Here is a 17289-nt window from a genome sequence, read left to right on the forward strand (position 1 = left end):
TTTGTACAATTATTCACCCCTTATTCTAGTTGTTTTGAAGGTTATTTTCTGTATCCTAGTGAAATTGGGAATTGTTTATGTGTTATATTGTCCAAGTGCTGATTTATCTACAAGGAACAACAAAGGAAGAATATTGGAGCATTTTGGACAAGTTCTGGAAGAAAAGGGAATTACAAGAAAGAATACAAGTTGGAAAAGAATTGGAAGTTGCCTAATGGGCCAAGGCCCATCTACCTCCTATATTTTTGACCTATTCTCTACAATTGAGAAAAAGGTTCCCTTACAGAGTTTTGAACCCTAGCTTTTAGTTTATATTTCCACAGCATAGTTTAAACTAGTTTTACATTAGATTATTTTATTTCAACCTTGGAATCTTGGATTGAAGTTGGATTTGTTATTTATCAGTAGTTTCTCTTCCCTTTATATTTCTTGCAATGTTTATCTTTAATTCTTGCTTTGTTGTGTTTACTCCCATCATGAGGGAGTAATTCGCTTATGGGTTTGGATTAGGGGTTCATTGTTAATCTTGATGTTCGGTTTATGATTATTTGCATAAAGGGATTGAATCTCTTACCTAGGGTTTATGTTGATTTGGGGATTTCTTTCTACTTGTTATTGATTCATGGCCACAATTAATTGCTAGTTTAGGGGAGGGATTCATTACAACGACAGTTGGATGGAGATCTCGAGCTTTACCAATTTCAACCTAATTTTCCTGCTATGAAAGTAGAGGTAATTTTGGGGGCTTACAATGCTTAGGTGCTTAAGGTTATGATTGATGCATCACGACAGTGGGGCAATCTTAGCCTAATTCTCTTATTGATTACGAAAGTAGTTGAGTAGAATTCTTTTGTGCATTGCCCATAAATCCCTTGGTTAATTATTCTTTCCCTAATTCTGAGTTTGCTAGAACATCAAGGTTACAATCCCCCTGATCTGGCCCATACTTTTATCATAGAGTTTACACATTAATTAATTGCTTTCTTCTACACCTTTCAGTCTTTGTTACTTGGATTCTATAAATTCACATACTCTAGTGCCTGGTAATTCACACAGTTTCGTGCCATAACACCAATCCTCAGCGGAACGACATTACACCCTCTTTTACACTCATCATTTGTGCTCATCACATTTTGGCGCCGTTGCCGGGGATTGGTTTATTTGGTTTTGATTGTGTGATTAATTTCTTACTAGCATTAGAGTTAGTGAATTTTAGGAGATCAAGTTTTTTTTTTATTCAAAAAAGAAAAAAATTATTTGCACTAACCCATTACTAGTTCCTTCCAAGAGTGTTTGTGGTTGTGTTAGACAGCAGGTTACCCTCCTTTTATGCACACTAGATCGAAAGGGAGCACGAATCTTCATCCCTACGATCTGAATCTTGAGAGGAAATTAAGGAGGGAGAAGAAGGTGTTACGTGATTGGCTTCGAGAGTTCCAGGACTTCGAAGTAAATATGGAGACCGGAGACAGTAGCAATACTGGGCAGTCAGCCCATACTGGTGCTAACACACAACAGCACCCGAGGTAGAGAGAGGCAGCTGGAGACAACCCTGGAGTTCGTGCTGACCCCCCAAATCCAAATGTTCAGAATCTGGCACAGAACTTCAGGGCCGATCCAAACCCGAATGTCAATGTTGGGGGAGGATTTGGAGCTCCTTTCATGCAGCAACAACCTGTGTACCAGCAGCCAGGCTATGGGGTTGGGATGCAAAATCTTTTCCATTAGATGAATCCCAACCTGGTCCAGCAGTTTACCCAGCAGGTCCCATAGGCAGAGCCAATGGCAGCACATTTAGCCCCTGAGTTTACTGAAGAAGATTGCATTGTGTATCCAGGGATTGCGGCAAACAATTTTGAGTTGAAGACTCAGCTCATTCAGATGGTCCAGAATAATCAGTTTGGAGGATCTCGGGTTGAGGACCCGAAAACCCACATAGTTCATTTTGACCGTATCTGCCAGACCATCAAGATGAATGGTGTTCCCAGTGAAGCCATTAAGCTGAGACTGTTTCCTTTTTCCCTGAGAGATCATGCACAACGTTGGTTGAATTCTTTTCCAGCCAACCATTTCATTACATGGGAACAGCTCCACAAGGCTTTCATGCAGGAGTACTGTCCTTCGTCCAAGGCTGCCAAGTTAAAGAAGCAAATTCAGAATTTTCAGCAATTTGGTAATGAAGATCTACCTGAGGCTTGGACAAGATTTAAAGAATTGAGGAGGCAGTGCCCGAAGAATTTGATGACCCCAAGTGACTTTATGTCCTCATTCTATGAGGGATTGTCTAACCAGTCAAAGATTATTCTAGATACCTCGTCCTTTGGGGGTGTTATCATTGATATGGGACCGGCAGCTGGAGAGCAGTTGATTGAGAGGATCACCTCTAACAATACTTACTGGTACACTGAGGGGGATGATATACCCAAGAGAGAGAAAGCAGCTGGGATGTTCGAAGTTGGAGAGAAGATGGCAATGCAGGCTCAGCTGGATACTATACAACACATGCTAAAGCAGTTAGTACAGAGCCCTACTCAGAGTGTCCAGGCAGTTGCTCAGCCTCCACTGATTTCACAGAATCCTTATGTTCCTAACCCCTATTCTGTGCCACAGGTACCTCTTGTAACCTGTTGTGCAACTTGTGGTGGAAATCATGTAGCTCAGACTGTCCTTTGTTAGACTTCAGTAACCAAGTTCCTCAGCCTAATGTAGAGCAAGTTGACCTCATTGGTTATTCTAGACCACAAGGCCAGGGGCAAGGTTATGGGAACTACCAGCAGCAAGGAAGGAATCAGGTTGTTCCCTCTTGGAACAATCAGGGAAATCAAGTGAGAAACAATCCACCAGGGCCAGTGGAGGAACAATCAGAATTTTGGGCAGAATAATCAGAATGTATCTCAAGGGCAGTTCCAGCAAGGGAATCAGAATTTTGGGAACACTCAGGGTCAAGGTTCCTCTAGACCATCTCAGGATGTTGATATCCAGCTTCTCATGAACACTATGATGGCTCAGCTTGGCAGGCTACAAGTAGAGAATGTTCAGCAGTTTAGCAAGCTACAAGCAGAGATAGATGGTCTCAAGGCTCAGCAACAAGGAGGAGGTAATCAGTTTTCTAATCAACCTTTATCTTCGAATGGTAGACTGCCAGCAAGCACAGAAAATCCAAGGCACCAAGTGAATGCAATCACCACTAGAAGTGGATTAGCTCTGAAGGACCCCCCTTTTCCTTCGAATGATCCAGTGCCTGAGAAAGCTGATAAGAAGGATGAGGGCATTCAGGTTAAGGATATTCTTGATGATAGTGAGAAGGAGCCTGTGGTGCAAAGAGACAGTGTTAAGGGGAAAGCTCCTGAGCAGGATGAGAGTGCTCCAAGTAAGAAGCATGAAAGGAAGAACAAGAAGGTAGATGACTCGGTTATACCTTACAACCTGTTACCATACCCACAGAGGTTGTGGAAATCAAAGGAGTCTGATAGAGAGAGCAAGTTCCACAAGATGTTGGATGAGCTGGAGATCTCCATGCCTTTTGTTGAAGCAATCACTCAGATTCCATCGTACAAGAAGTTCCTGAAGAATATTTTTGTAACACCCCGACTCGGCTGTACCGACCAACCGGAGTAGTTACCGCTACACCTATACTAAACCCAATCACATTCAGATAGGATTCATTCTAGATGCACAGGCTAAAGATAAGGATACTACACTATATCAACATAACCATCAACTTTAAAATGCATTTTTCGTAGCATTGATAAGATGTAGCTGAACTAGCTACCAAAAGAACCAAGGTTTTAAAATACAGCCCATCAAAAGAGTTAAGTTAGACCCGACCTTGCTAGTCGTTCTAGAACTGGCACCACTACAAAAGATATATATACACAAAAGAACTGACTGGACTCCCCACCCTAGACACTCCTAGTCTAACGAGTGGTACACTGGGCCCGTGTAAGTGCCCCAGACGACATGCCACTCTCCCTCAAACCACATGATGTGGTCCAGAAACTTGCACGTGTTTATATACATCATCCACTCAGCGTGGTAGTCTGGAGGACTCGGATCCCACGGGTAAGGGTAACGGACAACAAACTCGAGAGGGTCGCTCCCGGGTAGGACCTCTATGGGGAAGAACCCATAGCTAGCTTGGAGGGCATCGAAAGGACACATCGGCTCGATAGGAACGGGGGACCAAACCGGTACCACCGGCGAGACAGTAGCGGGAGTAGGCTCAGTAGTACAGGTCAGTACAGGCGGATCTGGTGCGTAGCCTGGGGCGTAGGGGTCTCCTTATGGTATGTACTGGGCATAATCATCGTAGTCAAGCATTGGGAACTCGAACTCCGAGGGGTCGGAGTCTGCTAGGCTCCAGGAGCCCACACTAGATTCCATCTGATAAGAGACACAATGAAGTGTACTTAGCACGACGGCTAAGTAAGGAAATCCATTGTCACTCGAAAGTAAACAAAGGTTTCAAAAACAACATAATATTCAGAAATTGTAAACTTTACGCAACGGTTGCAATCTACCTGCAATTAGATTAGCAACAAAATAGTACAATATAGTGTATAAGTGACATCAGCATATAATACTTCCATTTCCAAGAGTTCCATCATTTAATTTCAAAGTGAGTTACACAACACACACTTTATTGTTCAGAACTTACGACACTTTACTCTGCGATCTAGTTACGGAGTAACTAGATTTTATAATTAGTGAAATCACTTAATTTCTTTTGGATAAATATAGGGTAATCTTAGAATGTTTTCAAGAACCTCGGGCCGCGGCACTTGATAAGCACCAAGGATAGCACTTATAAGGGATCTTTATTAGATTAAAATCGCATCGTTTTGGCATCCATTTACAACAATTGCACGCATTTCAACTCAAATGCGATTAGTTTCCTTTAACAACATTTCTAGAAAGAGTTTTGAAGCATTTCACAGGTTGGAAAGGGATTTGAAGCTAAAATGGAGCAAAAAGATGAACAAGCCAGCATGCAGTAACGCCCCACGCCCCCTCACACGCGTGTGACTGGGCGTGGAATCATTCCAGAGAGCCCCCACGCCACTCACACGCGTGTGAGCACTCGTGGTCGGGCCAAGGGTTATTTTGGGAAAATTGTCCCTTTTCTTTGTCACCTATATAAATCCATTTTGTCCAAAACCTAAAAGGGAGGAGGAGCTTAGATCAGAAAATTGATAGAATATGATAGATAGATCTAGAGGGTTTTCTCCCCTCTTGGGGGAAAACTCCTTTCATTCATAGATAGAGTAGATTAAGGGCAAGAAGGAAGATTGGGATTCAAGATCAAAGTTGTAAGGCCCCCTTTTCCAAGGGGTGGTAACCATTCTCTTTAATTTCTAATCTATTACTTGTTTCTTTGAATTTCCTTTCCCTTTTCTTGTTACTTATTATGCTAGAGTAGATTAGAAAGGGGATTGGTGGCCCCATGGTAGATCTATGTGGATGTTTAATATTATTGTTATAATTTGTGAATTGCTTGCTTGTTGGATGTTGAACTTGTGTGGATGATGTTCTTTAAGCTTTGTGCCTTTTGCGGCCACATTAGGTAGCAAACCCAAAGGAAGTGAGTGTGTGCGCGATAGCGGCCACCCACGAGTCTCACTCACCCACATCTCCGCTCTTAGTTCGAAAGAACAAGATCCGAGAGGAGTGGTAGACAAAGTGTTTGATGAAATGCCCCAACCGAATGAGGATGTGGGAGTCCAAAGTGTGACGCCACTTGGTAGTGTGCCATGAACTCCCTAGTCTATTCCTCAATTTGCATTCATAAAACCGCCAAAGATAAACCACATAGAAAAGCCTAAGCCCCAATCTCCACTTTACTTTTCTTTACTACACACAACCTTTTATCAACCTCCCCCTTACCAATGAATCCAACTCCTAGCCATTCCTGTAACTATTTTCCTTCAACATCTTAGATGCCATCACACCCATTCGATTCTCATTCGCCATCCTTGAGAGACACGACACTCGGGGAGTCTTGACTCTTCGTTTTACCCCCTCACACCACCTTCACATTCACCTCATCACTACAAACACAAACCGCACTGTCAAATTGGCGCAGTTGCCGGGGATGGCAAATTGTTTCAAATAGTGTTGACATCTTAGAAGTAGAATTTTAAGAGTTCTTGAATTTCTTTCTTTTTGTTTATTTTGTCTTCTTATATATATCTTGTGCTCACTTGCAACTACTTTTAGTTGCAAATAGTTGTTGTTGGCTAAGCTTTGTGTAGGAAATTTTCTCTATCAAATCGATTGAAGCTTGCCAAAGAAAGCTAAAATGAATCCCCATGATTACCCACGTCATGGAGGACAATCCTATACAAATCCTCAACCCCAACCATATCCCTATTACCCCCATTCCACCTATACTTACCTTCCACTCACATACCATTACCCACCTCCATACCCTTACCCATTTCCACACCACCAATTACCACCTTCATATCCATATCCATTTCCTACACCCAATCACCAACCATACCCATTTGAAACACCATCTCCACCTTTCCAAGAAAATTACCCTTTACAAACACCCAATTTTCAAGAAATTGACTCACTAAGCTCAAAAGAAATATCCCAAAACATAGAGAGTAAGCTCGTGCGAATGATGAAACAACTCGACCCAAGCTATACTCCCGAGTCTAATTCATTCCCTACTTCCCACCTAAACACATATTACCCACCTCCATCACAAATTCATCAAGAAAACAATACTACCCATTTCTTTGAAACACCACCCTCTTTCCATTACAATACCCATACAAATCCGTGTAATTCTATTCCACCGGCCACCGATGAGATTGAAATTTTAAAAGCAAAAATAGACGAATTTACAAGGATGGCCAAGGAGGATACGGCTAAACTAAAAGTCGAAATCAAGAGCGAACTTAAGGACTATCTCGCTACCCTCCGGGAGGAAAGACTTCCACTAGAAGAAGTTGAAACTAAGATGCTATCTATGATGGAGGAGCTCATGAAAATGAATGAGTCTCGAGCTAACTCTACCATCATAGATGACATCCCCACTTTGGAACCCCATCCAAGGATTGCATGAGAGGTTGAAGAAGCGCAAAATGCTAAGGAAGAGGAGAGTTTCGAAGGAGTAGAGGATTGTTACGCCCCGGTGCTTGAAGAAGTTCCAATCTTTGAATTGGAAAATCAAAAGGAGGTAGAGATGGAGAGTGAGGATGAAGACATTGAGACGGTGTGGGAGGATGAAGAGCCAAAATGTGGTAAAATTCCTAATCCTTCTTGCATTAATATTCTTGAAAATCCTATTGCTCTTTTTGAAAATACCCTTGACACTTGTGTGGATGACTCCCTTTGCACTAATATTTTCACTACATATGATTATGATTGCTTTAAATTTTGGGAGGATGATTCCATGGAAAATTTTGATATGTTGATTAATGATTGTAAGGATTCGATCCTGTTTACATATGATTATGATTGCTTTAACTTTTCGGAAGACGAATCCTTTGTCATGGGTGAAAGAGAGTTGATGAGTGAGGGGGATGATGCTTCGTTTTACTCAATTGAGAGTGAGAGTAATTTTTGGGAAGATGAGAGAAGGGAAAATGAGGAAGGGATGGTAGGAAATAATGGGTCTTTCACGTTCGATCTTATGGAAAAAGTTGAGTGGAGAGAGTTGACCACACTCGAGATTGAGGAAGAGAGTGTGGAGATATGGTTTGAAGCGAATGATAAAATCTTTAGGGGGGAAAGAGAGAAAAAAAGAAAGGAAGTAGACACCATCCTAGAAGAATTAAGGAGGGTGTTTGAGCTTAAAAATCTTTCATTTACATATACCGTTCTTCCTTTCTCCTTGTGGGAATTCAAGGATGTTTCCCACCTTGGGACATTCCTTGAAGCAAAGGTTCATGGGACGCTTGGTAAGGTCCCTAAATCTGTGTGCCTCGAAGGATAAGTCACATTATGTCTGGCCAGGAGACATTAAACCATGGCGCACTTGGGAGGCAGTCCCAATGTTATCTTACTTTTTCTCGAAATTTTTCTTACTTTCAATAGTATGTTTTACTTAGTTTAATTTCAATAATTTTTCTATAACCTCTATTGAACTAACAAGTACAGATTCAACAACCGAGAGTTATAAAATTGCCCGCAATCAATCGATGAACATCATCGCTAACCAAGGGAGAAAGGGAAACCGAGGTAGGCTTTCGCAAAGCACGCCTCCACGCCACCACCACGCGTGTGGCTAGGCGTGGAAAATTTCCAGAGAGCCTCCACGCCGCTCACACGCGTGTGAGCAGGCGTGGGAATTAACCAAAGAGCTCCCACGCCCACCACCACGCGTGGTATCGTGCGTGGACGGGCACCAGACTTTTCGCGGATTTTCGCGCGAAGTGGTTTAAAACCCTTTCCTTGCTTCATTTCTTCCCCACCACGAGCAAAAACTCTCCCAAGCTGAAAATATACACTTTCTAAGCATTTCCTTCCAAGTCTCTCAACTTTTCTCAAAGATTCTAAGTCATTTCTAAGGTATGAACATACTCTTCCTTGCTATTCATTTGTTTAATGAAGAACTTGTTCTATTTTGAAGAATATATCCATGGTTTTTCTTGTATGACATTTTTCTTGAGATATATTGTTATGGGTTTTTCTTGTATGACATTTTTCTTGAGATATATTGTTATGAGATGACTTGATAGACTTATATTAAGCCTACATATTGTTATGAGATGACTTGATAGACTTATATTAAGCCTACATTGCTTCTATAGACTACTTGATAGACTTATATTAAGCCTACATTGCTTCTATAGACTAGAAATTTCATGTTTTAACATCTCTTTGTGACTAGATCTTGAAATTGCTTGATTTGAGTTTTCTCTTGTCATGATGAGATCCTTGTTGATATAGTAAGCATGATGGGTAAAGTTTGCAACTTTCCTACTCTATAGGCGCTACATTGCTATATTCTACTAGTTAGATGGTCCAATTTTAACTTTCATGAAACTTCCATTTTTCAACCTTGAGCTAGTCTAGAGGTAGAAGATGAAGTTGACCATGTGTTGACCTTTTGATTATGAAGTGAGTGTGGAATGTTATGAGCTAATTCTTGCATGCAAAGGATAGAATTGTTGATGGATATCAAAATGTTGGTTGCATGCATTGAATACTTATGATTTCTTTTTAAGATATGTGCAATATTGTTCATAATCAATGTTTAAGTTTGGCCCTTGTGTTGCTTTGATTACCTATGATATAGGAAAAGATGTCTTCGCCATATGAGCTTGCACGACAAATTGCTCAAAGGCTCAAGAGAGGGAAAGCTCCCGCAAATGAAAACAATGCCAGGGACACTAACAATCGTTACATAGAAGTACCCACCGGAACTCAAATTCTGCTGATCACTGCTACCATGCTGGGACGGTATAGGCAATTGTTAAACTACCCTATTGTGCAATGGAGGTATGTGGATTTGAGAGTACTGGAGGATTATGAGTGCAAATATGGACTAGAGAGGTTGATTGCAGAGCCATATTGGAACAACCTGCTAAGCTGGAGACATGATACTTTTATCCCTCTAGTACATGAGTTCATTGCAAGCCTGAAAGTTGACGGAATGGCTGGAGATCTCTACAACCCCACCATCCAGTTTAGACTCTTCAACCAAGACTAAAATATTTCGGCCAACCAGTTGGGAGTTCTCCTTGGATTTCATAATGAGGAAGATCAATCAAAGCATTGGTACAGGAGACTGAGGCATGACTTTGGAGACCGAGATATACCAAGAACATATTGGTCAAAAATTGCAAGGCAAGGTGTGACACCCCAACTTTTCACAAGCCGAGATAGCTAAACTTTAACGCAAAAGCTGCCTATCTCAACTATCAAACATACATAGCGGAAGCGATTAAAAACCTAAAGGGGTATCATGCCACATCTAGGTCAGAAAAGCACGGCCTAGATGCACAGGCTATCCAAAAGAACTGAACTGCATAGATAACAAATCCTCAAACATGTCTAAAACATCTGGAATCTAAACAAGTGTACATATAGTCTCATCATTGGCACACAGGCCTAAAACACAAGTCTAAAACAACAAAACTATGTCTAAGCTGCCTCATATAGATAAGCTCTAGCGCGCTCTCGCTTAGACTTATTGCATACCTGGAAAACATACAAGAAACCATTAGCAAAAGACTGCTAAGCAACCACCACTCACACCCGCAAGGAAGTATAGATATATAATAAGTTTGTAAATAGGTTTACACACCCATATAGAATATATACACCAACGAACTGTTCAATACTTGAAATCGGATACTCAACAACAACACGCTGAATAAAGGGTAAACCAAGACTTCTCAACAATATCAATATCCCACCGAATCATGAATACAATGGAATACTCATGAGAAACAACCAAACAAGAATACAACCAAGAATAATCAACAACCAACGAGATATGATATAACTCAAGAATCGAATAAGAGGCCAAACAGACCCCAACCCAAGGATAAGTACTAACCCTTACCCTCCAACCAACATACCAATCCTCATACCAATCACCAAATCCAAACTCAGTGCACGGAGGTAAATAACCCAATCACAGGGACCGGAGTCTAATCACAGGGGCAAAAGCCCAATCACAGGGGCAAATGCCCAATCACAAGGGTAAAAACCCAATCACAGGGACGAAAGTCCAATCACAGGGACGGAAATCCAATCACAGAGGCAAAAGCCCAATCACAGGGACGGAAGTCCAATCACAGAGGCAAAAGCCCAATCACAGGGACGGAAGTCCAATCACAGAGGCATACGAGCCCAACATAATCAATAATACCACAATTAGCTCACCCACCAACAACCAAGAGATACTCAATGATCCACCACTCCATACTCATACTCAAACTCAGCCCAAGAACCATCACTCAGAGTGTTCATCTCAGATATGAACACAAACCAACTCCTAGATAGTATAATCAAGGATTCAACCAACCAAATAATAGACTCATATAATGGACTAAGAGGTATGAATAAATACTCCAGAATCATGGTAAAATATCCAATAGAATATACCAACAAAATCCAGAACAAAAGAAGAAACAAGCAAACAACAGATCACAGAACACTCACTGGAACCAGTATTCCGTGAGAACCAACGGAACACTCAGACGGAACACTGCCCTCCGCCACTCACCTCCGCAAGAAGGAAGCGGATCCCCTCAACGGATCACTCACTTCCACCAACCACTACCGCCTTACTCATGCGGAAGACTCTAGCGGGTTACATTGTGCCGCTAGGGTGCACCGCAAGAGCAAATCCCACGCATCACTCCCAGACTCAGCTCAGAATACGAATATTTGTTCCAGAATACGAAAATAAGATCAGATTACACAGATTGCATCTCCCAGAAGCCAAATAAACATGGAATCCATACCAACAAATGTTCATAAACATCAATATGCAAAGGATCAAGAACACAAGTTCATAAATCCATCCAACATAGCTCACAAACAACAACAAGGCTAATATCCAAGAAATTTCAGGATTCCAACACACCAAATAACATCATAGATTGAGAGTGTAAAAAAATAGATTTTAGTGGACATAGTGGTTACCTCTTGAAGCACTCTTCACCCAAGAACTCTTACACCTTTCCACTAAGGTTCACCTTCACCTTGATCATCTTTTTCCCAAAAGATCCCCAAAAGAAAAACATAAGAACTTGCATAAAGATTATGAAAACTACATGATGCAATGAATATTCCTAGATATAGATGCTTACCCAAGCCTCAACAACCCTAAAAGAGCAATCTTGACTTGAATATTTGAAGATGAAATGAAGATCAATCTTTGAAGGGGAAAGGGATGAAAATGGCGTGAATAGTAGTTGGGAAGAGAGAGAGTGAAAACCTCTAGAAGAGTTAAGTCTTGAATATATATACTATAATACATATATACATATATGTATATATTAGGGTGGAAGACTTAATAAGGAGTGGGCTCAACTCTTTATATATATATATATATATATATATAACAATGTTATGTACAAGATTAATTTATTGGGCCAAGAGATTCATCTCTTAAATAAATAAATACATAGAATAGGAGAAAGCCCATAATATTAGGAATTAAATGTCTTAGAGACAATATATATATATATACTAGAAATTGGGCCATTATAAAAATACTCTTACTCATAAGAATTGTAAGGATCCAAATTAGAATAAATCCCTTACAAGAATTAATTCAAGAATTGGGCTTTTGATTAAAATAATTAATTCGGGTTCAAGAAATATATATATATCTATATATGAAATTGGAAGACTAGCCCAATTAAATCAAATAAATCGCCCGATGGAAATAATTACCGGTCGCAAGGCTTGAACGAATTTATGGGGTGTTACACAAGGAGTCGACTGGGAGGGGTCGAGAGTGAGAATTTCTCAGGTTGTAAGGGAAGATTTAAAGGTCTTGTGGAAAGTAATCGCTCATTCTTGGGAAGGAAGGCCTGAGACTTACGACCGAGTCTCAAAAGCGGAATTATTTATGCTTTGGAGCATGGACACCGGAAACTCAGTGAACATGAGCGCAATTTGTAGAAATTTGCTCGTGGCACAACAGCAAGAGTCAACCAGGGCAATCTTCGTAGGTCCATTGGTTACAAGGCTATGCGTCTCCTTGGGCAATCAAATGAAAATGAATTGGTTCGATAATCGACTTCCAGGAGCGCATGTAGTTCCTTTATCACCCGAGGACATTGCAAAACTTCGCCTGAGACAGCTAGCGCGAACAAGAATAGATGAGGAGATGGCGGATGATCACACAACCTCGCCATTGACATCCCCAGGATTCACTCCTTCTCCGACGTCATTCAACTCCCAGTCTCTTTCGAAAATGTACTCGCCGCTAGACTCTTCAATGTATTCACCACCACCAAGAGAGCCCAGACCATCCATGCCCCCACCACAACCTGAAGAGCGAGACCCCAACTCCTCTACCTTCAACATTCCAAGCTGGTTCACCCAAGTAACTGATTGGAGATCCCTCCAGAATTTCCAGTACCAATTGCACTTGGAGCAGATGCAAAAGTTGGATGAAATTTCAAGAGAGATCAAGGAAACCAGGAGAGCATAAAGGAAAGAAGAAACTGAAGAAGATGGAAAGACAAATCTTAATGATGATGACTTATGAACTGTTAACTCTGAACAATTGATTGTGGACAATCTTTTTATTTTCTGTTTATAACTTTACCTGCAATTCTGTTTATGTTTTATCTTGCACGTTTCGTCTAGCCAAAGACGTTAAACGTGGCGCTTATGGGAGGCAACCCACAAATAAAAGAAGAAAGGACCACTCCACCAACAACCATGAAGACCAATCTTGAAAGGGCAAACTCAGATTGCAAAGCTTTTCTAAGGATACAAATTGTAAGTATTTCTTTTATCCTGATTCAATGCCCTGTTTTGGTTCATTTTATTTTCTAGAATCGCAAATGAAGAGCTGCATGAAATTGTTGTGATAGATATCGTTTGTTTGTTAGAACTGTTTAGCCCAATTCACACTTTTAAGTGTGGAAAAGGGGCATGTGTAGAACCCTTAAACATATATCCTTTTTTCCTCCGTTCCCTATGGAAACATCGAGGACGATGTTTATTTCTAAGTGTGGAAAGGGTGTATGTTTCTTGCTTCTTGAAACAGTTAAGTGATTAAGTGATAAGGTATAGGAACCTAGAGGGTGTGTTATTGTCAATACTATCTAGGAGGGCTCCTAACCTTGTGCCAAAAATTGAATGTCTTAAATATGCTTTGGAAAGTTACACTTGGCACCAATTTGCACAATTTACCCACCAATTGAAAATTGATATGTGTGCTTGCATGCCTTCACCTTGTATTTTGTTTGGACCTTAGTCAAGGATCACTCGAAGTGGGAGTGTAAACCCCTTGAGTTTTAGAAAGATAAGAATTGCGAAGCCCGGAAATTGAACTAATCTAGCAGGACATGGGGCAAAAGGAGAGCCTAAGTGAGCTTTGAGTGAAAACAATCCCTAATCCCTAGGAAAAGGCATGAGGGGTTGATTTGGTGAAGCGTGAATAAAGGCTTTAAAAAGGGCCACTCCCAGAGATAAAATTTGAGGGAAGCCTTCTCGCTAGGAAGTGTTCAACCATAGTCTTCGAATGCTATATCTGGAGTCGGTTGTCCACTTTAAAATGTTCCTAGGAGAAGAGAAAATTGAGAGGAGGTGAGCCACCTCGCTAGGATTCGGGCACCCATTGCACTGACCTTAGAAAAAGCATGGATCTCCATGTGAAGTCGGGTAGTCCGATGACGTTATCCTAGGAGGTGAGAAAATAGAGTGATCGCCCAAGCCATGGCGATGAGCGGTCCATGTCCCTGCCTCACTTATCTTAATGTAAAGGGGCTTTGGCGTTAGGTGAAAGTTGGCTAGGGGGTGAGCATCGTTCCCACTAGTCGGATCGGCTAGAGGCCCTTAGAAAATACAAGGTGAAACCATTTTTGTCACTTGCATGCTCGAAAGTGTGAATCAAACTTTTTATGTTATATCCTCTGAGACTTAACTTCCTTAGCATATTTCTTACATTTGGTGGCACGAGTCTAGCAGCCTTGGCAGATAGTGTAGGGGATTTCACCCGCTCAACTCCGAACACCTACACATCACGTGATTGGTTAACCGTGAAAGAAAGAACTATCCTTGGTGCTTACATGATTAGGGCTTAGAAAAGTGTGCTTGCTTGAGGACAAGCAAGGTTTAAGTGTGGAAACTTTGATAAGCACCAAGAATAGCACTTATAAGGGATCTTTATTAGATTAAAATCGCATCGTTTTGGCATCCATTTAAAACAATTGCACGCATTTCAGCTCAAATGTGATTAGTTTCCTCTAAAGACATTTCTAGAAAGAGTTTTGAAGCATTTCACAGGTTGGAAAGGGATTTGAAGCTAAAATGGAGCAAAAATATGAACAAGCCAGCATGCAGTAACACCCCACGCGGTCACACGCATGTGACTGGGCGTGGAATCATTCCAGAGAGCCCCCCCACGCCACTCACACGCTTGTGAGCACTCGTGGTCGGGCCAAGGGTTATTTTGGGAAAATTGTCCCTTTTCTTTGTCACCTATATAAATCCCTTTTTCCAAAACCTAAAAGGGAGGAGGAGCTTAGATCAGAAAAATTGATAGAATAGGATAGATAGATCTAGAGGGTTTTCTCCCCTCTTGGGGGAAAACTCCTTTCATTCATAGATAGAGTAGATTAAGGGCAAGAAGGAAGATTGGGATTCAAGATCAAAGTTGTAAGGCCCCCTTTTCCAAGGGGTGGTAACCATTCTCTTTAATTTCTAATCTATTACTTGTTTCTTTGAATTTCCTTTCCCCCTTTTCTTGTTACTTATTATGCTAGAGTAGATTAGAAAGGGGATTGGTGGCCCCATGGTAGATCTATGTGGATGTTTAATATTATTGTTATAATTTGTGAATTGCTTGCTTGTTGGATGTTGAACTTGTGTGGATGATGTTCTTTAAGCTTTGTGCCTTTTGCGGCCACATTAGGTAGCAAACCCAAAGGAAGTGAGTGTGTGCGCGATAGCGGCCACCCACGAGTCTCACTCACCCACATCTCCGCTCTTAGTTCGAAAGAACAAGATCCGAGAGGAGTGGTAGACAAAGTGTTTGATGAAATGCCCCAACCGAATGAGGATGTGGGAGTCCAAAGTGTGACGCCACTTGGTAGTGTGCCATGAACTCCCTAGTCTATTCCGCAATTTGCATTCATAAAACCGCCCAAAGATAAACCACATAGAAAAGCCTAAGCCCCAATCTCCACTTTACATTTCTTTACTACACACAACCTTTTATCAACCTCCCCCTTACCAATGAATCCAACTCCTAGCCATTCCCGTAACTCTTTTCCTTCAACATCTTAGATGCCATCACACCCATTCGATTCCCATTCGCCATCCTTGAGAGACACGACACTCGGGGAGTCTTGACTCTTCGTTTTACCCCCTCACACCACCTTCACATTCACCTCATCACTACAAACACAAACTGCACCGTCAGCACTCATGCCTCCCGCAGGTCAAACGTCTCAATAACTTCCTCTTTTCTCAGCGAATAGACTTCGCTCTGCAGTATGAATTGATCATACAAAACATTTCAATAACTTTCTCTCTTCTCAGCGAATAGACTTCGCTCTGCAGTATAATTTGATCATACAAACCTCAGTCTCTCTCTCTTCTCAGCGAATAGACATCGCTCTGCAGTATGAATTAATCATACAAACCTCGGGCCGTGGCATTTCCAGCCTTCCCGTAGATCTCCTTATCCCAACCCCGGGCCATGGCACTCCAGCCCTCCAGTAGGTCCACCCTTATCCCAACCCCGGGCTGTGGCATTTAAGCCTTCCCGTAGGTCCCCACCTTATTCCAGAAATTAAGGGTTGCAAACATGATTCTTTATTTTCCTCGAGTTTAATTAGCATTCACATGACGACTCAAAACCATCATACTTGTTCGAAGGTGTTTCCAAAATATATATATATTGGTTAATGATTTTTCACTAAGAAAATCCAAGTGACAAGAGTCACATTTATTTCTTAAAAACACAATTTTTCTCCAAGTTAATAAATATAATGTACAAAAATAATATTCGAGCTTTCAAAAATTTACTCGGTTGCCCGTAGGCCTTCCAAACATAATAAAACTCGGGATTAAAAACATCGGGGAAAAATTTGGTCGAAAACGAGTCCACGTCACGCGGACTCGCGGTTGGCCGCAGCTACGGACGCACAGCGGACGCGTGCGTCCGAGCCGCGTCCGCTGGTTCGGCCTTCGTCGCCAAAATCTGGACGCCACGAACGCGCAGCGGACGCGCGTCCGTGGTTGCGTCCGGCCCTTCGGCCGTGACGCCGAAAACTCTCCCGCGATGGGCGCGCGGTGGACGCGCGTCCACTACCGCGTCCATCCGATTCTCCCCACTTCGGGCTGCAAGAGCGGGGTTGTAACGACCCGATCTTCCACCATTTTCACAAGTATAAGCATATATGGACCTAACAGAACATATATATGCATAAAGTAACTATGAACATGCATATTAAAATTTACCAAAAATCAAAGTATAGTCTTTTGAGCCAACTTGTAGATCCATAAACTTAACACATAATTTTCATATAAAATTCCTAGTCACATAATTTACTAGCATTTGATCACCTTCAAGTGACTAAGCCTACTTAAGGGATTCCTTACCTCTTTAGAAGATTTTAAAACCGTAGA

The 17289-nt window shown here is 41.5% G+C and overlaps 1 protein-coding gene across 1 annotated transcript; it reads left to right on the forward strand.

The window, feature by feature from the left end:
• Positions 1-1782: 1782 nt before the first annotated feature.
• LOC116001071 lies at positions 1783-9667 on the forward strand. Its single transcript, XM_031240972.1, has 5 exons — positions 1783-2610; positions 2700-2792; positions 2845-3579; positions 9254-9456; positions 9595-9667. The coding sequence occupies exons 1-5, from the start codon at positions 1783-1785 to the stop codon at positions 9665-9667; spliced, it is 1932 nt and encodes a 643-aa protein (XP_031096832.1).
• The last annotated feature ends 7622 nt before the right edge of the window (positions 9668-17289 follow it).

This window comes from Ipomoea triloba, chromosome 13, assembly GCF_003576645.1.
Source record: "Ipomoea triloba cultivar NCNSP0323 chromosome 13, ASM357664v1".
NCBI classification, from domain to species: Eukaryota; Viridiplantae; Streptophyta; class Magnoliopsida; order Solanales; family Convolvulaceae; genus Ipomoea; species Ipomoea triloba.